The sequence below is a fragment of the Centroberyx affinis genome, unplaced genomic scaffold, assembly GCF_046629955.1.
Source record: "Centroberyx affinis isolate AG114_WGS23_722 - 3 ecotype Tasmania unplaced genomic scaffold, CSIRO-AGI_Caff_v1 ptg004550l_1, whole genome shotgun sequence".
Taxonomy (NCBI): Eukaryota; Metazoa; Chordata; class Actinopteri; order Beryciformes; family Berycidae; genus Centroberyx; species Centroberyx affinis.
In genome coordinates, this window is record NW_027282180.1 from 51,260 (window position 1) to 76,867 (window position 25,608).

Here is a 25,608-nt window from a genome sequence, read left to right on the forward strand (position 1 = left end):
GGCCTTGAAGGAGCGCTTGAAAGTCTGAAAGGCACCGGACTTAATATTAACATTTATTTACGGCCTTTTAATCACACGCGCAATTGATTTTGAAATTTTATCGCCGTAAGGAGTATTATTCCAGCCTGGCAGTGCAGTCAGCTGAAAAGATAAACAGAATAATAAATTGCAATACACCGCAATACCATATTGCACTACTATAGATAGCTCCGAAAGCATTTGTACAGCAACATTTTTTTTTTTTTTTTTTTTTTTTTTTACATTTTGGCCCTGTACTCTTGTTGCTTTGGATATGAAATGACACAATGACAAACTGTCAGCCCTAAATTGTTTTTTTTTTACCCCATCCATATGAACGGAGCAGTTAAAGAATTTGTTTTTTGTCACCATTTCTTGAGCACTTGAGCAGCATCAGATTAAATAGAAAAAAAAGTAGTTCTGAGCTCTGTAAAGTGAGTCTGTAGCTCAAACTTGATAGCTTGTTTTCATGGGCTCTGTCTAGTCTTTTAGCATGTCGATGCATTTCTGAGTAGTTGATCTACTTTGCTCTTATCTATACTAATTTCTCATGAACTGGAAATGAAAAGCCAGCAGGTTGTAGCAAGAGTTAAAGTCACCCATGCCTATAGTGAAGCATCCATAGCAGGAACGGGATGATAACTCACACTCTTGTTTGCTTGTTCCCATTCACCCAGCCGACACGCTGCATACTATCTCAGCGTCATTTAAAGCTAAAAGTAATCCACAGTGGTATTCTGATATAAAAAAAAAAAAAATGGAAAGAAAACCTGACAGTAAAATATCAAGAACGTCGGTCAAACCTTACAATCCAAAGCGTCTTGCAATGTGCAGTAGCAGCAGAAGCTCCAATTCCCTTGGAATACCTTTAGTCTGTAATGCAGGGGTGAAAGCCATAACACCTAGACAATATATGACAAATATGTTGGCACCTCTGGAGTGTTCACTTTTGTAAAGGTGCAAGGTAAAGCAGCAACAGCACAAGTACAAAATGTTACTTTTTGAACAAAAAAAAACAACTGAAATCTTCTTTTGGTAGGTCAGAAAATTCAACAATTTCATAATCTTGAATTTCATCCAACCCCCATTATATGTATCTCCGGCTGCTGTTGTTCCCCATCACTACCCCCCACCCCCCCCCTCCACCCCCCTCTCTCTCTGTTTCTCTTGTACATTATCCCCCTTCCTTTACTACATTGCTATCCATTTATATTACTAACAGAGCATTGTGTAGTTGGATATCTATAATACATTAAGATGACTATTCTACAGAGTTTACATAATTGGATAGAAAAGTAATTATAGTAATTATAAATAAATAGATAGATAGATAGATAGATAGGTAGGTAGATAGATAGATAGATAGATAGATAGATAGATAGATAGGTAGGTAGATAGATAGATAGATAGATAGATAGATAGATAGGTAGGTAGATAGATAGATAGATAGATAGATAGATAGATAGATAGATAGATAGATAGATAGATAGATAAGAAAATACACTACAAGAAGGTAGGATTTTTTTTGTTGTTTCTTTTTTCTTCTCTTCTTCTTCTTCTTCTTCACGACCCCCCTTCTTGTGTAACCACGCGCAGGGCGAGGCCGGCGCCGAGGGACCGCCGGGCAAAACCGGCCCGGTCGGACCCCAGGGACCCGCAGGGAAGCCCGGTCCGGAGGGTCTGCGAGGAATCCCCGGCCCTGTCGTGAGTCTGAACCCCGAAACTACGAACTTTCCCCACACACTTCAGCGTCCATTCAGTTACACTTATATATTACACACACACACACACACACACACACACAACACACCCCCCACAAGCAGCACTAAGGCATGACGACGGAGCTCATGGAATAATCAATATTCCCATTTGGCTTGTACTTTAGCTTCGCTTGTTTATTCCAACACACTTTTTGCCCCGTTTGGGCTATTAATCATCATGCTGTGCACAGAAAATCAATAACAGGCCAGAGAAAATACAGCAGGCTATAATGCTTACTACAACTGGATGGCTTTTCTCAGGGTGAACAAGGACTTCCCGGCTCCCCAGGACAAGACGGTCCACCTGGTCCCATGGTTAGTATGCATAATCTCTCTCTCTCTCTCTCTCTCTCACTCTCTCTCTCTCTCTCTCTCTCTCTCTCTCCCTGTCATATCTGTGATGCTTTGATGATTATCACCCACTTTCTCTTTCCCATTTTCTCTCTCCATTCGACGATTTCTCTTCTCTCCTCTCACTTTGCCGCTTCTTTACCTCTTTCTTTGTCCCCCCCTCTCTCCATTTCCTCGCTCTCTTGTCTCGCCCCCCCCCCCCCCCCCCCCGTCTCTCTTTCTTTGCCCCTCTGCCTCACTCCCCCGTTTCATCTTCGCGTTCTCTGCCTCGCCAGTGTTTCCTTTTCATTTTCTCGCTCTATCTCCTATCTCCTCCTCTTCTTTTCTCCTCCTCTCGGCTAAATTGATTTTTAACTCGCACTCTCCCCCTGTGGATGTTTAGGGTCCTCCTGGTCTTCCCGGCTTGAAAGGTGACCCCGGGTCTAAGGGTGAAAAGGTGAGCATAACCCTATTTCCAGTGTCCAGGCGCACGCTGATTCGATTCCCCGGGTCCCAAATCGGCTGGAAGATTAACCTGAAAGTGGGGAAAACCCTTATGACCATGGCTCAGATTACAGTTCAGAACCCTCTTCAACCTGCACCCAGCCACCAGGACTTGGCACTGGATCAACAGCAACGCTTTTTACTATTTTCCACATTTTAGAATAACAGTAAAGACATCAAAACTATGAAATAACACAAATGGAATTATGCAGTGACCAAAAAAAGTGTTGAACAAATCCAAACTATCTCATATTTTAGATTCTAGTAGTAGCCACCCTTTGCCTTGATGCAAAGGCAAAAGGCTTTGGAAAGAAATTCATACATAGGATCAGCTTCACTATTCATATTTGCCTAAAAAACAAATTCCAAGCATTTAAGCAGAAGCCTTTAGATCAAAATGGCTTTAAGAGAATGAAAAACACAGTACATTAAGCCAGGTGGGTCCAGACTTCTGACTGGCAGAGCAGGTTAACATGTCGGAGAGAGAGAGAGAGTTTATTTTTTTGGCCACAGCCGGGATAATTTGAGTGAAAAACCCCCCCGAACACGCTGTCGAGCATCACTCTAATCCATCCAGTCTCGCCCTCTCCACCGGCGAATTTTTCAAAATGCAAAAGACGTGGAAGCGCCGCACGCACACACACGCACACACACACACACACACTACTCCGTCTAAATTGCCGCCCGCGCATCGACAGGGCGGCATCGAGGGAGAGAGAGAGAGAGAGAGAGACAGAGAGAGAGAGCAGTTTAAAAGCAACACAATGGAGGCGGCGGGTGGGGTGGCCATTTTTTTAAAGCTGTCAAATCTCCAGCCCTGGTTAGAGCTTACCTTATTTCAAAGTCGTGAATTGGCCTCGGTCACTTTTGCATTTCCAGAGAGCTTCTTTTGTCGAGGAGCGACATTTCAATCATAACGCCTGCAGATTTGTGTAGTAATGAGAATCCAGCCCCCTCCCCCCCCCCCCCCGGCCCCCTGCTTCACCTTCCCCCGCGGAGGAAAGCAGCTACAGTTCTGCCCTTGTTTGACACCCCTGGCTGTAAAGTTCTGTGTTCTTACCCTCTGTATGTGTGTGCGTTTTTTTTGTGTTTTTTTTCCCCGTCCCGCAGGGTCACCCGGGTTTGATCGGTCTGATCGGACCCCCCGGCGAGCAAGGAGAGAAGGGAGACCGAGGCTTGCCCGGACCCCAGGGTTCTCCGGGTGGCAAGGGCGACGGCGTAAGTGATTGATGGTCCCCGCTTTCCCCCCGCGCAAAAGGTCCTAGGTCCTAGATCTCCCCGCTGACTCTATCCACAGTTCTCGTGGACAAATATTCCTACACTTTCCAGCCTCCTGACACATAGCTCACTCACATATCCCAGCCACAGTCAATTTTAGGTATATCGGATAAACGCCCGCCGAGATAACATCACACTCTGCATTCTGGGAAACACCGATAACGGCGTCTTTTTTTCCGAAGCCGGAGCCTTCAAACGAAAACATTTTTTCACTTAACGGCTGGAAACGTGGAGCGCGGAGCAATCGTCAAGAGCGGATCGATGATGAGTCCGTCCTGATGAAGGATTCACGCGACAGGGCTTCATCCGTTTTTTAAATAAACACCGCCGATTCAGCGGATGTGCAATTTCGGGGATGGATTAAGCACGTGCAGATTAAGCCTAATGAAACCGTAATGTCCTCCAAAAAAAAAAAAAAACAGTCTTCGCTCAGTTTACCGTTTCTATTTTCGGGCCTGAAAATAGGCCTCATTTTGTTGGGGCTTATTTTCATCAAAATTGGGCTGTTAGAGTGTGAATTGCTGGGTTCAAAGAAATGAACTCTTGTGCTGGCCAAAATGAAGGTTTTTTTTCAAAGGCGAACCGTGGGCGACATCTTTTTATCGTCTTGTGTTTGATATCTCAATGAATTCCAAAAAAAAAAAAAAAAAAAAAAAAAGCCTCCCATAATTCTGGCTGAGATTTCGCCACCGTTATGCATCCGTTTGTCTCCGTCTCCTACAGGTTCAAATCACTTTCCCCCTCATATTATTCTAAATCTCACAAATGACAATCCAATGTCTCTTTAATATCCTCTGCTTCCATCTCGTCTCTTCGCAGGGCATCAGCGGATCTTCCGGTCCTCTCGGTCCCCCCGGTCCCCCCGGTCTGCCCGTAAGACTTTCGCCGATTAGCTTCACTTTACGTTCATCCATTGTTTCAGTTTCCACAATGCAGGTAGACTGACTGTGCTTCTGTCCCGTCTCGTCCAGGGTCCTCAAGGTCCCAAGGGATCCAAGGGTTCAAGCGTAAGTACAATCCACGTTTTTTGCTGTGGTAATAATGCGTGTCGAGTGTATGTGTCGAATCCAGCTGGATAACGGGCCTCCATCTGTGTTCCTCCCAGGGTCCCGCCGGTCAGAAAGGAGACACCGGCACGGTCGGTCCTCCTGGTCCTCCTGTGAGTACTTGACTTTGTGTAAAATTGTCACAGTCGCTCTGTCAAAAACTCTTCGTCCGATCAAAGCCCTCCCCAATCGAAACCCTTTCCCCCGCCCCCCTGCAGGGCCCGCCCGGCGAGGTCATCCAGCCCCTGCCCATCCAGTCGCCCAAGAAGACCAAGCGCTCCAGCGGCATGCAGTCGGACGCGGCGGGCACCATCATGGACTACGGCGAGGGCATGGAGGACATCTTCGGCTCGCTCAACAACCTCAAGCAGGACATCGAGCGCATGAAGTACCCCATGGGCACGCAGAACAACCCCGCCCGGACCTGCAAAGACCTGCAGCTCTGCCACCCCGAGTTCCCCGACGGTGAGTTGAAGGGAAACGGAGGAGGATGGATTGAAACTTAAGAGTTTGTCCAAGATGAAGAACCTATTCAGACATAACCGTAACGTTCTATTCAGTAGCGTATAATCCATCAAAATGAATGGCACATAACTGTTCAAACATCATTTCACAGAGGATTAAGAAATTCAGTATGCTCGACTTTCAAATGGAGTTTCAAGCCTTTTTTTTACGGCAGACGTCACTAGATCCAGACGTTTGAGCGCGGTTTTGGTTTTCTCCGCAGGCGAATACTGGATCGATCCGAACCAAGGCTGCTCCGGGGATTCCTTCAAAGTGTACTGTAACTTCACCGCCGGGGGCGAGACCTGCATCTACCCAGATAAGAAGTCCAACGGAGTAAGTGACTTCTCATTCCTACCCCCGAGATCCACCGCCGCTCGCTTCTAATCATCGGTTCCGATCGAAATATTAAGCCGTCACGTTTAAACCAACACCTTCGACAGGCATTACGACATGAAGTCTTTGAAGCTGTCAAAGGAAACGGTCTGATTTTGGTTTGGGGCTACAGCTTGCTTTTATATTCACATCTGTGCATACAACACGCACGCCGCTGAAAGGGATGTGGAATCATTTGAGATTTCAAGTGAGATTTCAAAGAGCCAAAAAACAGTTTAATATGTTCCCAGATGGTAAAACTTTGATGTTAACCCTCGTGGCAGCCCTTTTTCATGTTCTCTTTGTGATTCAAAATATACCGGGCGTCTCTCTCTCTCTCTCTCTCTTTACAACGCCCGTGACAAAGTTCTCTTTTAACGCGCTGCTCTGTGTGGTTTTGTCCCCCGCAGGTCAGAATATCTTCATGGCCCAAAGAAGTCCCTGGGTCATGGTTCAGTGAATTTAAGCGTGGTAAAATAGTAAGTGCGCTTTCCCCCGCTTTCATCACCCTCCTCCCCACCCTCTGCACAAAACAGTCCTTCACGAAGTACTAAACTAAAAGGATTTATCCAACTCACCTGCTTGCTGACTCCTATGTGACCGAGCCACAGTTGAAATTGTGAGGCAGTGACCCAATAAAGAGATCCCAAACAAAATAAATTCATATTTTAGGCAAAATTGTAGCCGATGCAGTTCTAAAGATAAGTACAAGGGAAGTGCTTTTTTATGAGATGTTAGAAAAAGAATCAACAGTGTTTTGACCTCATTTTCACCAATTTTCAAAGCATTACACAGTTTTTGCACTTTTCATACAACATAAAGTACATGAATAAAACATAATCGAGGTTTCAGGTAAAATACCTCTGAATTTCAGCATTCAAATAGAACTATGGTCAGCTACAGTTTCCTTTAGTCATAAATTAAAGATACAAGTTTGTTCCACCCCCCAGTCTGATGAATCTGTGTGTTTTATAGATCACAGTTTGGAGTCTTGGTTCTCTGGTTTCAAGCTTTGAAAGGGAGCTGATCATTTTAAGTTGCCCTCCTAGGAATGACTGTCCATTACATGTGAAGATGTGGTGAAATAGACAGTGCACTGCATGGCTGCTTCTCTTCTTACTGTTTGATGACAAGCTGTGTAACTCTAGCTAACTGGCAAGTTATATGTCCCCTGTCAAATGAATGACAGCACAAACTGTAAAGTGAATATTAAAATGGAAACTAGATTATATTATATTATATAGAATATTGAAATGATGGTCATGTTAGAATAGCTAGCTACAAAAGCTTGTTGTGGTGTGGCTGTAGATCCATTCAGTAACGTTCTCAGTAAAAGTGAATAGTGTGATGAGGTGGATTTGTTTCCAAATGTAGGTTACTGTGACACAGTAAACTGTCTTGTCTTTAGCTCTAGTCTCTACTCCAAAACATGAAGAGTTGGAGCTTGAGAAGAGTCAGCTCAGTTAACCTGAACACACTGTTGTTTTTTGACTTTGTTAGTGAAATAGCCAGCAGGCTAATTTAGCAAAGACACTGATGTTAATGTTAGCATTCAACTATTAGCTACAAGCAATGTAATTGAAGCTATTGTGCAAATCAGATGTGTTAATAAGACTGTGATGGTTAACTGACCACAGACTAGCTAGCTAACAAGCTGACATCTAAACAGTAATTCAGTTCAGGGAAATGATCAGTCCTGAGACAAACTCTCTCAGTGCAGAAGAACACAGAAGTGAACCTGTTCCATAGTGTAGAGACAGTCAAGTCTTTCATTTAGAAATACAATCAGCTGTTCTCCCTGTTGATGCCAAGAGCTAAGGACCTTTAATATGCAAGGCCGTGTTAGGAGTCCATGTTGCGTCATCTGAAAGTCCTCTACAGCCACCTAGTCAGACTCCTTATTAGCATACTCGTGTCAGCCAGGGGAAACAGAATCCCTCTCAAACTTTAAAGTGAAACTGGCGATTACTGTGACCCCCGACCTCCAGCCTCACTCCGTGTCTCTGCCTCCCCCGCCAGCTGTCCTACGTCGACGCGGAGGGCAACTCGATAAACATGGTGCAGATGACCTTCCTCAGACTACTGACGGCCTCGGCCAGGCAAAACTTCACCTACAGCTGCCACCAGTCCGTGGCGTGGCACGACGCCGCCGGCGATAGCTACGACAAGGCGCTGCGCTTCCTGGGCGCCAACGACGAGGAGATGTCCTACGACAACAACCCCTACATCAAGGCCCTCTCAGACGGATGCGCGGTAAGACCGGACCCTAGATGCTGTTTGTCCAGAATGAGCATGAGGTGGATGAGCTGAGTTCACCACAGGCGTCATTCAGTGTGACTGTGGGTTCACACTGGGAGCAGCTTGGTCGATGGGTCGCTCTGTTCGGATCAGTTGAGGGTGGTGCCAGACTCACACGTTTTCAGCAGTAAAATTGTGTATTTTCCCTGCTCTGGTATTGCCTCTATAATGTTTTGACGAGGTAACATAGTTAGCTAGCAAGTAATTAGGTAGCATTAATCAAAAATAGACAGAAAAACATCAGTAAAGAGCTTACCATCGACCCCTACGATGGATGCAGCATTCTCCAAGCATCGTTTATTCCTTTTAAGTCTTTCAGATTAAAGTTGTAGAGAACTGGGAAGCTGTGAATGGCTGAAATCAACTTCCATCTGCCATCTTGCACTTGCCAGGCGGAAATACTGTTTATGAAACAAAATCACATCGGAAGGGAAACAACCACGGAAATCTGATGACTGTTGACAGTCCAACTTTTCTCGGCCGATAAGCTTGTTGAAGTTTCCCTGGGCGCTCGGCTCTGTAGGAAATGAATTGACTCCCGCTGACCTGTTGATCACGTTGCTTGCAGTGTGAACACAGTAAAGTTTTGTGTTTTTGCTTGAATATGCCAGTTGGAAACATGTTGAAATATGTGATTTAAACCTGTTACAGCTGTACTTTAACAGCCGTGTTACACATTATCGTTTTTATTCTTCCTGGATGTACTAGTCTGATCGGTGTCTCTGTCTGCCTGTGTGTTTCTGTCTCTCTCTCCGCAGACGAGGAAGGGCTACGGAAAGACTGTGATGGAGATTAACACTCCCAAAATCGATCAGGTTCCAATCGTCGACGTCATGCTGACCGACTTCGGCGACCCCAACCAGAAGTTCGGGTTCGAAGTCGGGCCCGTCTGCTTCCTCGGCTAACTACAAAAAAAAAAAACGAAAGAATAAAAAAAAAAAAGAACTTGATGGGGTCAGCAAAGAGAAGTCAAGACGTTTTGGGTACCACCAAACCCCATGTCTAGCCCCCCCACCCTTTTCTATGCCACATGCAAGTTTTGAATAAGAGATGGTGTAGCAAACATGTCTTGCCATGTACGTATGTGTAAACCCAGGAAAATACTTGTTGCCCTTGTAGGGCCAGAACCACATGACTTAACCACGTTAACGGAGCAAAGGCGAAGGACATTGGAAGGCGTGGCAGAGGAGGGGTGAAGCGGCGGGGGGGGAACCGAGAGAGAGAGGGGGGAGGGGGGGAGGGAGGGGGGCGGGGGGGCGGGACGGGGACGGGACGGGCGAGGGACGTACACCTCTTCTCCGGATCCTCCAGGTGCTGTATGAAAAAAAAACGACTACAATGGTGCTTGTTCAAAAAACACACAAAAAAGTATAAAGAGGTGCTAAGAGAGAAGGTGTATTTTGATAATAATAATAATAAAAAAAAAACTGTAATTATTATTTTGTACAATACTGTTATTTCTGAATCCACTTTCAAAACTTGCATGTGTATCCGATTCTGCTTCCGGCTCTTCCATTTTTTTTTTTTTTTTTTTCAATGTCGGTTTCCAAATATACAGCATAAGTTAAAAATCTAATAAATTTATAATTCTGGTATTTTTTTTTGTTTTGTTCAGTGAATACTGTGTACCTGTCATGAAGCAAATAAAGTGAGCATTCAAACAATTCCCTATTTCTAAATTAGACTGTATGCTCTTTGTATATATTGACAATCCAAAGCTCGAGGTTATTTGCTGTTTTGCCCTTGTGACCGTCGGTGAAACAACTGGAAGCATCACACCAGCACGTCTACAGCAACATCTCCCACTAATGTTGTGATCCTGTGCTAGTATTAAGCAATCATGGCATTCATTCTTCTTTTTATTTAATTCTATTTGTCGTTTTTTTTTTTTTTTTTTTTTGTCGGTTTCGTTTCATTTTTTTTTCTGTTTTCGTTTTTTCTGACAGTTTTTTTTTTTTTTTTTTTTTTTTGGTTGTATACCTCAAACTTTCTTGATAACCATTAAGATGCGAGGATGTTATGCCCTGTATATACCTTGGTTAAGCAATTAAGTTTATATATTTTGGGTGGGGAATTTTTTTTTAAGAGAGAAATACGTTATCTGTTAGACATCCACTGTTCAAATCCTTCTGTGAATGCAATGAGAAGCCCTTTAGGTGACCCATATTTTTTTTTTTTTGTAACTAAAATGAGAAAATGTTTTAATGTGCTTTTTATGGTTCATTTAAATATTAAAACTGGATTCTAAACAACAGTGAACTGAATGTCTCAATGGTTTGTGTAAATTGACTGGAGTAGATCCACCTACTGTACATGTCAAGTGCTCTAAATCAAGGATATGTTATTCATCTAAGACTTTGATATACTGGGCTGGTGCAATTCCATCTCTCTTGAAACCAATAAAGTACCATCTAACAATAATTTCCTTTCATTCTGAGTATATGAATAGAAACCTGAATAACCTTTTGTTTCTTTTAGAAAGTAAAAACTGCTTTTTCTAAATTATATTTGGTGGTCACTTCAATGCGCTTTATTTTCTGGGTCCACGATTTCCGAAAAATTTTCCTAGAAAGGAACTGGTAATTTCTTAGGAAGTTTCCTGGAAAGAACCATGAAATGATACAGTAGTTATATACAAAATGTAACTGAGAAATAGAAATAGAAAATTTGTTGAATCCTTAATTCATTTTAGTTAATTTCTAATTTCCTATATACTGTAACTACTACATAATTTCATGGTTCTGTCTTGGAAACAACAGAAGAAATTGGAGGAACTTACCAACTACCTATTTTCCCTGTAATTAGTCCATAAATTCATGGTTCTTTCCAGGAAACTTCCTAAGAAATTAACAGTTCCTTTCTAGGAAATTATTAGGAAATTGCAGACCTGGAAAATAAAGAGTTACTTTGCCTTACTTTGGCAGTAGTGGGCCACATGCATACAGGAACCTGAACATCTGAACTGTCTAAACAAGGAGAATTTGATTGTTCCCTCTTCAGACGGACCTGAAAAGATCCAATCTGTGTGATAGAGTTAAACAATCACATTTTCTCTGCTTCTGTGTTTGCACTCTGTTATTTTTCCATTCAGATAGAGGGAAACATCAAGACTTTGACACAGCAAAGGAGGTAAAGGATAGAAACGGCCTTTAAACCACCAGTTCTGAGCAACATGTGAAACGTAGGGATGGGACGATATATTGAAATTCAATATATTGAATTTCAAAAATGTGACGATACGTATCATGGGGCAGAAAAATGAATCGCGATATTAGCTCCATTTTATTCTGCTGTAGTAATCACAAATGAGACGCTTCACCATCACAATTTCACAAGCTCTCCATCCAAATTATATTATTTGCACTTTGTAATGACATATTTAAATTGCTGTTTACATTCTAGCAGCCAATGGCATCGCTAGAAAGATGTGTGGCTCAGAATTAAACATAATTTTGCATTCACACTGTCATTGTACTTTTATTCATTGTATCGTATCATGGTTGTATTGAATCATCAACCTCATATCGCGTAACAAATCATATCTTGAGATAAGCATATCGTCATATCCATAGATAAATGTGAACTATTTTCTATTAAAACACCTTCTATCCACTTTTTTCCCCCCCCTGAATTGTATTTCAGGTAACAATCCTGTATGGCACAGTGTGTGTGTGTGTGTGTGTGTGTTAATGTTAATGTGACCTTACCTACAAAAACTCATAATCAGTGATATAACCAAATAGTTTACTCTCTAGCCTCCGAGGTATAAAGAAGTTTATTTATTCCAGTTTATTTGAACAAAATTATTAATCAACTACATCCATGGATAATCAAAAACATTTTCAGCTGTTTAATTGACGCTTGTGTGTACAGTCTGGCAATCAAAGCCCCTTTTTAGAGTTCAAAAACTTCCACTGTTTCACATTAACGCTACTTTTCAAAGGTCAGTTTACCTCTTCGTGAGTAATTATCATAACCAATCAAATTACTTGCCAGGACGTTAAAATGCGTTATCAAGTTTTTTTTTTGTCTGAGAGCGCTTGAGCTTTCATGACAAGAGTTATGAATGCAGAATTTGAATTTACAAGCGCTTCTATTTGAGTGTCACATTCTAGCTTTCCTTCCATCTCTTGCCCCAGGAGTCCAATTTATCCAAAGTGTTTGTAACTGTGATACTCTGATAACTGTCTTTCTTTCCAGGGACTCTTAACCGATTAGGTACCAATTGCTGTGATCAGATCGCCCGCAATCCCATTACTGAAGCCCCGCAGGCCCCAACCGCCCCCCCCCCCAGGTCTCTACTTGAAAATATAGACGAAATCAAACGGACCTAATTACTGTTCGCTCCTCTTGCGAAACAAATGTTACCGATGTCCCGCGCCGCTTCAAAGCTCCGACCCTTTTATTTCCCCCCCCCCCCCCGAAGAACGCGAAAAAAGAACATCCACGTAATATTAATTGACAAGTCTGTCGGCAGCAACAGAGAGTTGCACCTTTTGCATTTTCTCTTCTTTTTTTTTTTTCTTTTTTTTATCTCGCTTTCTTTGGAGTGGGGGTCTTTGTGGAGAGACGAGCAAAGAGAATACTCATCTGGAAGCAGACACAAGGGAAAAAAAGAAAAAAAAAAAAGAAAAAGAAATACTCTCTAAGGCTTGAGAAGAGAATTCAGCTCCACACTCATGTTCTATTCAATTTGCTTTTCAAAAAATATAGTGTTTGCCTCAAAAATATTTTCAGATTCAAGATGCACACCGTTAATTTAAACAATCAGACTTACTTGAGATGTAAACGATCAAAGTAATAATCTGCTACATTATCATATCAATACATTTCTTGGGGTTGCGTTTTAAGCTTCGGGTTTGTTTGGAATAAACAGAAGAAGAAGAACTGGGTAGTTAGCGTGAGCAGGGATAGCCACCATGGCTGAACAGACAAAGAAAAGAGAAACTCAAACTGCATCAAGAGAAAATCCAAGCCCCGCCCACACTGTTTGATTGACAGGTGAGGTGCTGTGCAGAAACACCACAGCAATGAGCGCTGAGCACCAAAGATGGAGATGAAATGATAAAAAAAAAACGTGAATCTTGCAGTGACAAAAACCCACTGACTTTCTTCAGTGTCTGTGTCATATACCAGTGGTTCTCAACGTGGGGTCCGGGGACCACCAGAGGTCCTTGAGAGGGTTCCAGGGGGTCCCCAGCAAATTGATGAATTGTTAAACTTCACCATTATTTCATTTACAAGAAGTTAACACGATTAGAGAATGTAGAAGAATGACTGTTCTGATCATAGTTTCTCTGTTATCTCTCTACCTACAATACAGATAGTGATGGAATTCTGGACAAAATCATATCTAACAATAAAAATATTCTCAGATTTGGGTTCGAGAGACAAAATCTAATCAAATGGGGGTCTGTGGCTCTAATGTGGACTAAACTAAGGGTCCTTGATATGAAAAAGGTTGAGAATCACTGTCATATACCATCAAAACTTTCACACTAAAAATTGTTACATCCCTCCTTCCTCGCATCTCTCTCCCTCCCTCTTTTTGTCCCTTCCTTCTCTCAGTTTCCCTTTCATTTCCTATTCTCACAAAATGGCTAGTAACCAGATTCATAGCCACAGTCACATAGGAGCATGGTGAAGAATTGACACTATTTCACTTTATTCTCTATTCACAGGGAGTCGAGGCATTTCCACAGTTTACAGACTCCGGCCGTGAGGAGTTCTGTTACATCCACTGTAACCAAAGACCGACTCCAGCGTTATATGTACATAATTACATGGACATCACTCCCCAGACACCTTCTTTTTTTTTTTTTTAGTTTTTCTTCACAGAAAACAGACTCAGTTGCCTTGACACCGAGGCACGGACCCGGGGAGAAAACACATTTACGGCTCGCCAAATTGTACCTCGCCTTCCTCGGGGGTGGGGGTGGGGGGGTTGGGGGGGGGATGTGAAAACATTACACGGCACCCCAGGGATCACGCGATGCCCTTATAGCCGCAGCGGGCTCCCCCGAGGAGAACCGAGAGACTCCGCGGAGGAGAAGAGAGCGCTCTCTCCCTCCACTTGGCCCGTATGGAACAGCGGAAGTCCCCCTTAGGCAACCCGCACCTATGGAGGCCCTCTTTTACAGAAAGTCCAAAAAAAAAAAAAAAAAAATCCATCCCAATCTCTCTGAGTGGGGGGGGCTACATGGGTGTGTCGTTCACATCGGCACACATCTCACATTATGGAGTGTGGTTTTTTTTCTCTATGAAGCAGTAATCCCTTAAAAATAAGCTTACATTTATGAATTCACCGCAAAATCCCCTTAAAATTAATAAAGGGAGTTAATAATGGAGGAGACCCCATCAAAAGCCCCTTAAACACCTCCTTAATTTTTGACTACTTTCTAATTTAATGTAAAATTCAGGGAGACGGGAACTTCCCATTAATAACTCATTAATAACCCATTAATAACATGAAAAATCCCTTAATTACTAGCGTCTCTCTGACTCAACCCATGAATAAATCCCTTAAAAACCAATCATACTAACCTTACTTTTTTAAAGCTATGATATTTTTAATGGATAATTAATCTTTATGTAATGGAGAAATTAAGGGATAATATTAAGGGGTTTGGTTTCACATAGATAGTACCTCACATACTGTATAGTAAACAGGTATGTGCAGGATACACTGTTTCTTATACATATACTATAAATTTTGCTATATGCATCCACTTAAAATTCAGTATTCTATAGCTATGTTTGACATGATGTCTATGCAACTGACTTTTTGGTTAGAGTTAGGAATATCTGCATTACATCCAACAATTTCGGAGCTCTTTGTTGAGGAGAATCAGGTAGTTTTGGTTGTAAAAAATAAGAACTATAACAACTGTTGCGGCAAAATTCCTTTTTAAAGCACCTGCAAAGGTCTGACCCAAATGGTATTATTATTATTTCTGTACGTGAGGGTCACCTTTTCAAGAGATAATTTAGCAATTAGCGATACAGGCTGGAAAAAACCCCAAAAAAAAACGCCTGAAACGCCAGCAACATAATATAGCCTGAGGCGTATCCCACTGGAGGTTAGAGCCACACCAGGAAAGTGTATTAAAAAATGAATGGTTCCATATTATTCAGTTGTCATATTTTCAAATAAATTATGGCTTAAGATAAGACAAATGTTTTGCAAATAAATGTAGTTTAGTTTAAAGGGTATTTATTGAATTCATTTGAAGACAAAGTCCTCACAGGCAGAGCGGCCACAATACTGGACTCTGATTGGCCGACAGCAGCAGCTCCACTGATTCAAATGAGGTAAACCTGCTGAGTGGACGCTTTCCAGTTCAAATGCTGATAACTGGCCTGATTGGATGGATTCTAGTAATTGTTTAGTGAGGAGAGCCAATCGGGACCGAGTCCAGTTGTGATGCGCTTACTGAAACTGAAAAAAAGAATGGATTTTTAACTTTAAATTTAACCCCTCAAACAAAATATTTTTTTACAGCGTCTTCATTAAACAACTTTGATCATATATGTGTATAAATGGAGGAAATTTGGAACTCCTATAACAGCGCCCCTTTAAAATGTTTAACCACTGCGAAATATTGCTTAAAAATGCCAGCGATAATGCAGGTTATTGTTCTATGTTTGCAAAACAACAACAACAAAACACGCTCCGACAACGCCTCCATAATATGCCCCTCCCAAATTTCAAATCGTCCATATATGCTCCGGAGATTGATTCCTCCTCACTTTGCTGCAGAACATCTAGGGAGCGTCTCGACATGACAGATGGGTTACCGCCAGATGTACACTTCATTTTTACTATTCCTATATGACTCCCCGAGCCAGAGCGGTTGCATTACACATGCAGGGAGAAAGCTCGGTCAGCACAAACAGTGACTCAGGGGCAATCATTTTAAGGTTTGATTCTGGCTCTCCACCCCGGGTCCTCAGACAGGAACCAGGGAAGCCTGTCACGCTCAATACAGCGAACAAGCGGCGACACGGAGACGAATATGTTTGTTTTTTTTGCCTCGCAACCATTTCGATCTCTCATTTAAATCTCCCAGAGAGATGTAAAAGAGGCTAAGCGACTAATGCAATTTCAGTACTTCAAACACGGTTGATATTGATCATGTTTTTTTACCAAGACACCAAAGTGTTTTAGAGCCAAGGCAACCAGAACAGAGACACTCTGCTACACCTGTGGTACAAATCCTGTACAAAAACAACTCTGTTCTATATTGAGCATTATATGATTAATAAAATGAAGTTAAAGTTGTATTACTCTGAAAATGCATTGAACTTTAACTACGAATCTTCACACCTCAGCTGCAATATTATTCTCCCAAAATTCACTTTGTATGCAAATGAGTTTCAACAACTTTGCATGATGGCAGAAGTTTATTTTTGGGTTCTGTGTCTATTAGTTTGCATGGACTGTTACGATATAGTGATGTATGGTGATATAGATAGGCTACATCTTTTTTATGAACATAAGACAACACATACTCTAGCATTTTATAATAAAGCACATTATAAGCAGTGCTTCTAAGAATGTAATATGCTATAAAGCTATGTGTGCTAGCGGTTCACTTGCTAGCCTTGCTGCATTCTCCATAGAAGAGATGAAGGCAGCTGATCAAGAAGTCTCTAAGAACCACCTTACATTATCATTAATTTACATTAATTCACCCCTTAATTCATGCAAAATCCCCTTAAAATGAGTTAAGGGAGTTATTAAATCAGGAGACCCCATCAAAACCTCCTTACACAGCCCCTCAAGCTTGACTCCTTACTTTCTAATTTATGAAAAATCCAGGGAGGCAGGAACTTTTCCATTAATTTCCACTTCATAACCCTAAACCATGCACAAAAGGCATGAAAAATCCCTTAAATTAATTACTAGTGTCTCTGTGAACCAACCCATGAATAAAATCCCTTATAAACCCATGATACTAACCTTACTTTTTTTAAAGCAATGTTATTTTTTAATAGATAATTAATGTTTATGTAATGAGAAATTAAGGACATTTCAGGGATAAAATGAAGGGGTTTGGTTTTGTAGTGACTCGGGAACCAGAGAGCTGAAATTACATTCTAATTGATAATTATAGGACTGGTGACAAAAAGCAGATCTTAGGCATTTCTTGCTGTTATTTCTCTTACTACACCTTGCTCAGAAAACTCTTCAAAGGATCTGTGTCCATCTACAGTAAGACAAGGAATAAAGCTGCATTTCAAACATGAGGGTATTTGCGATTTTCTAGGATTTGCTTGGATATGCAATTTTGCCAAAAACATTTTCCGTTGGGGTAAATGAGCTATGTGACACGGGGCAAGTCGAGCTTTCAGTGGGAAAAAAATCTTTTAACTTTAAATGTCGGTCATCTAGCTTCAGCACTTTCCAAATAAGCCTAAATAAAACAGCCATGCCAAGAAGAAGTGAAGAGTTCAACTCAAAAAGTTTATACTGTAGACCTATATTAATATTGAAAGAAAAAAAAAGCATTACCTGGAGTTCTAAAATATAGAGGAAGACATCTGTAAAAGTGTTTTGAATTACCTTCTATCCTTTAAAAAATATATAATTTGTTGTATTTGTTTAAAGTTGATTATTTATTTGTCTAAATCCATTGCCTTCCAAAGGGAGAATGAATGTACACAATTGCAACAAAATGTCCAATATAAATAAACCTTCTGTTCAAATCTGAATCTCTTTTATGTGAACAATAAATGCTTATAACACAGGAAAACAATGTCATACCTTTCTGAGTTTTTTGATTTACACGTTTTGATCTTTTTGGACCCTTTGTGGTACTTTTCACTTACAATTATACAGTATTTTGGGTAATTTGTGGTGTACTCTGGGGTTGACTAGTGTTTGTTATGATATTATGGTATATATTGTGGTACTCTTTATTGTACTGTGTGATACTTTGGGTACATTGTGGTATATTTTCGGGGTAGCTTGGGATCCTTTGTGGTACACTTTGGGGTCTTTATGGTACTTTGGAGTATTTTGTAGTCCTTAATGACGTTTAGTAGGACACACTGCTCCCTATGGAAGGTGATTGAAAGGACAAAGTACCAGCAGGTTAAAAAGAAAGTCATGGGAACACTCGTTTATTCAATAATGGTCCCTTGATGGGTAGTCATTGGTATCATCCTTTCCTCTGCAGTATATCATCAAGTGGTAATGCTAATATGCCAGGGCCTGCAAGAGTCATCAAGTAATTAACAGTGACTGACAGTCGAGAGGCCTGTAACGGTGTTGTGAATTCATTGCGCTAGTCAAAGTGGACTCCAGGCATCAGTCAATTTTAAAACACCGCAGTGTGAACCTCCTTGGAGAACGCCTTGGACCGATATTAATGATTCAGGGGACAAAGTGACATTCCTCTGGTAGACCTGAACTGGCACCTAGTGTATAAGGTCTTGTTCTGTGTTTGTCTTTCAAAATCCTTCAAGGGTAGATTTAAAAGGGGAGATAAAAAAGCGCAGCGAGTGATCAGAGAGGCGAACGAAGTGATTCTGAACAGGCCCTAAGGCGCATGCCAAGGTTTCCCTCGTCAGAGAACCTGAGAGACTGTCAACAGCGGCTCCGCTGGGACCCATAACAAAGCTCCCCCCGATGCAGCGCTTCAAAGGCACGCTCTCATTTGAATAAGTTCAATCGAGCCCTGCCGCGCGCTCTCCCGTCCGACGCGCGCGGCACCGGAGCCGCGCATCGCAACGAATCCCGGGACAGGACAACGGGCTCCCTGACCGCCCTGCTAATGCGTTCCAGCACATCTCCGGAGATAGAGAGGGAGTCGGTGCGGTCTTTTGAATAGCAGGTAACGGGACAAGCGTGAAGACTGTGTTTACCGGCCAAGGACAAGGGAGGCAAAACTCACAAGGTGGGAAGGACAGTGCAGAATAGATCTTGGCAGCACCCGTTAGAACGATTGAAGGGGTTGACTTTTCTAAAGCTTGAAAGGTTTAGAGCAGTTTTCAGACGAATCAGAGGTATCGAATTAGAGGAACAGGAAGGGGCAGCTCTACTGCACAGGGAGGTGAGAGGCATTCATATTTAATCACCGAATGAGGATTGGAATAAGGATTGAGTCAAAGACGAATCTGACAAGCAGAAATATCAACTGTAGTCGTTGCATCTTATTACATCCAGTAAAAAATAAGATAAATACATACCACTTGATAGTAATATTGTCTTGGTAGGATTAGTACCTACAGAATGTGGGTATACTGTATGTGAAAGCACATTGAGTTTAGGCAGTCATGGATTCTGCAGCAGACCTTGCCTGTCTCTGAATGAGTGGCCACAGCATTGATTCTGTGAATTATTAATTCCCTGGAAATGCTGTGTTTAGATGGTGGGGCAATTACCACTGTGTGTGCATGTGTGCCTTAGTCAAATACTCTGATGTTCATTTTCCTTGTTGCTCACACAATGTTCCCTTTCACCATTCCAGTGAAGATAAAGCCAGTATTTTAATTAGTCAATGTTTAATAGGTGCATGGTGAAAATTCACACAGGTTGATTTGGCAGCAGCATAATTCAGCCATTACATTTTAATATCATCTTTCCCCAGCTTTTCTGTACGCCTCCTGCTTAGCCTGCCCTTCATGGTTTTCATTAAAGACGTCCATCCAATCTCCGGTCGCCTCCTCAGCACTCTGTTCAATCTAATCCTATCACTGTTTATTACCATGCTATTTAATATTATCCAAGTGTTATTTACACAGTCTTGTACTGCTCACTATGTCTGCACAAGTCTAAACTAGCTCTCCTTTCAGCCTCAGGAAGTATTTTATATCCAGGTCCTACAGTGCTTAGAACTTATTTCACGTATCTAATTCTGTTTGGTAATTAAGCGGTACTTAGGTACAATACACTGCTGGACAATCACCTTGCTCTTTTCTCAGTTTGCAAACTATATATTAATACTACACTTGATTGACTTAATATCTAATGGCTGAAGTACGATTCCAAAACAAAAGAACTTGAGGACAGAAGACGGATAAAGGTCCTGGAAGTCTACTCGCCAACTCAGGATGCATCAGATGGGGACTTGGCCGTTGAGAGCCAGAGGGAAGCCCCAAGATTCACAGTGAGAACGACGCATCATGTCCAGAAAGGCTATAATCTATTAGTACAGAACCGATTGAAACAAATGGGAAAATGAACAGCTGTGCATCTTAACTGATCACATGATGCATGAAGTTCACAGTCCATCTCAAACTTTAAGGACGCTTCTCTGAGCTCAAATTCACAAGGTTTGTTCTCCAAGACAACTTGGGAAGGATGGTTTCCACAACAAGTATCATCTTGGCGTTCTTGGATTTAGCTCCTCTACAGCCTTATTCCCACAGCAGCCATTTTGAATTTATGTCGCACTCTCTGTGTGAAACTCTAACCAGATTGGCATATATATAAAACTAGCCTTACCTCAACACAAATGAGGACTTCAGATAGACCTAACAGTTATCAAATTAGCTAGCAATGACAGAAACAACAGCTACACCAACGCTATAGTAGCTAGCTACCTAGGCTAGATTGTGGTAACTACCTATACTGGGCAAATACTATATTTTACTGTATATTACCTAAAAATGTGAACCTATATCCCTCTGGATTCTTGAGATCCGTTCTTTCTAATACGATTTCCAGCTGGCTGTGAAATGATACAAATTTGTCAGATTCCCAATATGATATGTGTCCCAGTACACAACAGGACATAACTGGGCTGTACTTTTCTGGGTAGAGCTTACCAAGTGTGACCTAAAGGAATTGTTCTCTCCAAAATGAAAATTCTCTCACATCCATTATCAATAGAAACTCTATCATAGTTCCATCTCAGCCATCTCCCTTTAAACTACTGAAGTTAACAGGGCCATCCTTTTACAGCTCCAGCAAAAGCATGAAATGTCGATCGAATTTCTCCACACAGCTCATGCAGCATAATCCAAGTGTTTTGTAGCCAACCCATTGGTTTGTGGGTCCAAAAGTCCAATATTTATCTCAATATCTCCTATATTTTCCTTACTGACAATGCCCTACACCCTACAACAACAAGCAGCATCTTCCATCAGAGTGCTGTATTTTAATTTTAAAAATGGCCACCGTGGGAATATATCCCATGCTCCCTCAATGTACATAATGCCTGAATGCATATGTAGACTGATATATGTAGTCTATTGTCTCTTGTAATTGTATTGTATTACTAAGCAGTAATTCAATGTACACATCCAGTATTGTTGTCTATTGGGAATGTGATGAGAGAAAACTCAGCCCTGAGGTCAGCAGATATTAATGTACTGGAATATGGAAATCTTTCTGTTCCTGCCTCTGAATTTATTCTGTTTACATGCTGTGAGTGCAGAGAGAATAGTCTCCTCACATTTTACCTCCATCTAAAGTTCAAAAGTAAAGACATCAAGCGGTGATTTCTTTAACTCATATAGCAGCCTCTCCACTTCAATAAGCGATGATTACGGAAGGTAACAAGAGAGGCAGAGCTTTCTCCCTCCGACTGTATCTTGTAGTGTCTGGGTTTATAGACAGCAAAGTCCAATAAATGAAGATTGCAGACAGGAGCTGAGAATATGTGGGCATTTTTGAAAAAGCGAGAAGGCAATTTCACATTCGGAGTGGAAATTAAAACACTGAATGCACTGAATGCTTGAGCTGCAGAGATAAATTGGCTATTATTGAGCATTTGACCATAAGCTGGCCAGGCTGACATTTTAATGACATGTTTAAGGGGTAATTCTAGCTTTGTGTGGCTGGGTCATAGAAGGAGCCACATTGCCACTCTCCTCAGGGCTTCTGAGAGAATGAACTGACCCTCACCTGACACACGTACACACAGACACACACACACACACACACACACACACACACACACATACGGAATTTGAAGCCTTGTGCTAATGAAGAGATGGCAGCCTATCCTCCAGAACCAGGTTTATATTGTATGCATGCCAGGGCAGGCTGGGGGGAAAAAAAAGGAAAAGAGACAGAAACATGGTGAGAAAACAAAAGGAAGATGATGAGTCAGTGTCCTGTATTAAGCTGCGGTGAAGGGCAGTGTGTGTGTGTGTGTGTGTGTGTGTGGGGGGGGGGGGTGATGTCGGACACTGACTGCAGAAACAAAGGCGGCTTCGTTTTTACTTCTCTATGAATTTAAATCATTTAATTTTCTCATACAGAACGCCCATCCTACAGGCCTAAAAACTATTGGGTTAGACCTTTTATTAAAAATGGTTTATTTGCCAGTCAGTGTCATCCACCTATGATGATGGATATGATGCAGTTTGATTAAATACATATTTATTGTAGAATTGATACCTATATATTAATACTACACTGGGAAGTCCTTAACCTGAATTGATTCAGACATTTTGATTGGATTCCACACAAGTGTGCAATATTTTGTGATGAAGTGTAATTACCCGCCTTCCCTCAACCTGCTTTGTCTACCTCTACTTCAGTTAGTGATTTCCTACGTTTCCCAGAATGCCTTTTGACAGTCCTCCAGAGAAGGGGTATGAACTATGCTATGAATGTCTTGTGTCTGAATTACATTGTGGTCTATTGAGGCTGCTCTCTCTGAGGGATTGACACCAAAACTTGACGTTTACCATTGAAATTTTAGGTCAACGAAACGTTTTCTGATATCAGACTCCATTATAGCTGTGCTGGAAATATGCCATGATGTCACATTGTCTACGATTGCCCAATTAGCCATGGGAATAAGAAAAAATACACCAAAAAACAACAAAATTGACCCAAAAATGCAAGGTATGTCACAGTAGCTGTTTTTTAACAGTGATAAAGTGTTTTAGGGTGTTTTTCCGGATGTAATAGACAGTGGATAATAACCATAGACGTCCAGCAAGACTCCCAGCCCCTCTTGCCGAGATAAAAAAAAAAGATGCTTCTTCAAACTACAGAAACAAGCACACACTCTTGGTGTTGCTGGACGCTCAAAATGCTGGCCGAGTACATTTTTCAGCTGCCACGGACCGGCCTGCAACCTGCCCGCTATGCTCCCACTTCTGTCTTATTAGCATGACTGGACAGCGTATGCTCATGTGTATACTATGCCTTTCCATGATAGCGGTGTGTGTGTGTGTGTGTGTGTGTGTGTGGTGGTGGAGAGGTGGGGTGTCGAGCTTCCTCTGCCTTAACTGGATTTGTCTGAAATTCCTGTCAAGGTGCCTGCCTCTGGGTTTTTATGGGGGAGTGAGGACGGGATGTTCAGCATACATTAGTGTTAGACCGATATATGGGTCTGATATTGGTCTGTTATTAAAAAAAAAGATATTGGACAGTCAGTGTCATCTACCTTTGATATGATGGAGGTTCCTCTCTGACTACAGCAAATTAGCATGCATTTTACACCAATTGCTCTAAGAGTAACAAAACAGATATTTATTTTTATATACATATTACTGATTATTACTTTAAAGGCAATAATGTATCCTACAGTTTCCCTACCATTGAATAGGTTTGGTGGGTCACCCTGCCTAAAGGAGCTATCGATATCAGTCTTCAAAACACCATATAAACTGGGTGTGCGTGAAGGGTATGATTCAGCTGTGGTTCAACAAGGGCAATCTGACATTTCCCAGAGTCCTTTCAGTCATGCAAAAAGTTAGATTATCTGTCTACACCTCTCCACGGCAGATTTCATTGTAGTCAAACAGAGGAAAGGAGAATGACAGCTCCATTGACAGATAGGAGGCCTGAAGAGAGGACAAGCAGGCAAAAGAGAAAAAGTGGAAGGAAGATAAAAGTGTTACCCTTCAAATTCACACCTTCAGTGTAAATGCTATCCCCCATAAATCATGCAGCACCACTGTTGAGCCAGTCAGTAACAAAAAGTGATGGAATAATTCACTATCTATCTATCAATCAATCAACCTTTATTTATATAGCACATTTCATGCAACGGTAACACTTCAAAATAAGGGTCACTAAGTTAAGGGTTAGTTAATGCTTAATAAGCATTAACTAACCCTTAATTAACAGTTAACTAATGTGTAATTTACTAATGGTGTTCATGTTAACTAAGGTATTAATTTATACATTAGTTAATAGTTTATAAAGATGACTATTAAATAATGTATAAATTGATATAAATGCTTATTAAGCATTAACTAACCCTTAACTTAGTGACCCTTATTGTAAAGTGTTACCCATGCAACCAAACGAGCAAGAGATATTAAGAGAAAAAGCGGGGAATAAGATGAAATGAAATAAAAAGAAGTCAAGTAACAGTTCCTATGAAAAAGTGAGGTTAAACAGGTATGTTTTTTAAGAAATGTCTCCTGTTGTAGCAGCCCTCAGATCCAGAGAGAGGCTGTTTCAGTGCCTAGGGCAAGAGGGACTGAAAGCAGCCTCCCCATAAGTCTTTGTCCTGCATATAGGTAGAACTAAGAGAGAGGAATCAAAGAATCTGATGGTTCTGCTGGGAACATATTTAGTGAGCAGATCTTTAATATAATCAAGGGTAAGAGTGGATTTAAAAACCAATATGAAATATCTTAAACTCAATTCTAAAATGAACTAGTAGCCAGTATAAGGACTCTAAAACAGGTGTGCTCTCTACCTGGTTCTGGTTAAAACTCTGGCAGCAGCATTTTATACTATTTGTAGCTGTGCTATGGTTTTCTTTGGAGGTCCACAGAGAAATGTGTTACAGTGTAGCATAATGGGTGAGAAAAGGTCTGACCTTGATAATATTTTTCAGATGATAAAAGGCAGTTTTAGTTACATTTCTGATATGTGCTTCAAAGCCTAGGGCACTATCAAAGATAAGCCCCAAGTTCTTAGCAATCTCATGTTTTCTTAGCATGAGACAATTTTTTCTTTGTTTTAACTGAAGCCATCCATGCGCCATCCATGCATTGATCTCTGAAATATACTTCGTAAGGGCATTCATAAGAGGCAGATCATTTGCTGAGATATACAGCTGTGTATCATCCACGTAACAGAGGAAACTGAACTGGGTCTAAAATTGAGCCTTGGGGTACACCACATGTATTACCAACTCATCCAAACAAACAAGTCACAATTTATTAGGTAGGTAGACCTGAACCAGTTTAAAACTGTTCCAGAAAGACCAACCCATTTATGCAGTCCATTCACAGGATTACATGGTCAACCATATCAAAGGCTCCAACACAGGTAGCACCAGAACAGAGAGCTTATTAGCATCAAGGTTGACTCAAGGTTGTCATTTACAACCCTCAGCAGAGCAGTCACTGTGCTGTGCACAAAATCCAGATTTGAATGTTTCAAATATGTTGTTTGTACTCAAAAACTTAGTGAGATGCATGTAGACTAACTTCTCAAGAATTTCGCTGAGAAACATCAAATTTGAAATTGATCTGTAGTTGCTAAGGGTTGAGGAGTTCAGAGTGGGCTTTTTCAGCAAAGGTTGTAGCAGTTTTAAGAATAGATGGGAAAGTTTGACAATGTTTAG

At 41.4% G+C, this 25,608-nt stretch overlaps 1 protein-coding gene across 1 annotated transcript in view; it reads left to right on the forward strand.

The window, feature by feature from the left end:
* The window catches only part of LOC139665373 (collagen alpha-1(XI) chain), a 60,059-nt gene extending 50,760 nt beyond the window's left edge, over nucleotides 1-9,299 (forward strand). Inside the window, exons 49-60 of the mRNA XM_071544372.1 lie at nucleotides 1,615-1,722; nucleotides 2,040-2,093; nucleotides 2,512-2,565; nucleotides 3,723-3,830; nucleotides 4,710-4,763; nucleotides 4,862-4,897; nucleotides 4,996-5,049; nucleotides 5,155-5,401; nucleotides 5,664-5,776; nucleotides 6,226-6,294; nucleotides 7,835-8,068; nucleotides 8,872-9,299. Of these exons, the coding sequence (XP_071400473.1) occupies nucleotides 1,615-1,722; nucleotides 2,040-2,093; nucleotides 2,512-2,565; nucleotides 3,723-3,830; nucleotides 4,710-4,763; nucleotides 4,862-4,897; nucleotides 4,996-5,049; nucleotides 5,155-5,401; nucleotides 5,664-5,776; nucleotides 6,226-6,294; nucleotides 7,835-8,068; nucleotides 8,872-9,018 (1,278 nt within the window). The 3' untranslated portion in view covers nucleotides 9,019-9,299. The remainder of the gene's footprint in view (nucleotides 1-1,614; nucleotides 1,723-2,039; nucleotides 2,094-2,511; nucleotides 2,566-3,722; nucleotides 3,831-4,709; nucleotides 4,764-4,861; nucleotides 4,898-4,995; nucleotides 5,050-5,154; nucleotides 5,402-5,663; nucleotides 5,777-6,225; nucleotides 6,295-7,834; nucleotides 8,069-8,871) is intronic.
* The last annotated feature ends 16,309 nt before the right edge of the window (nucleotides 9,300-25,608 follow it).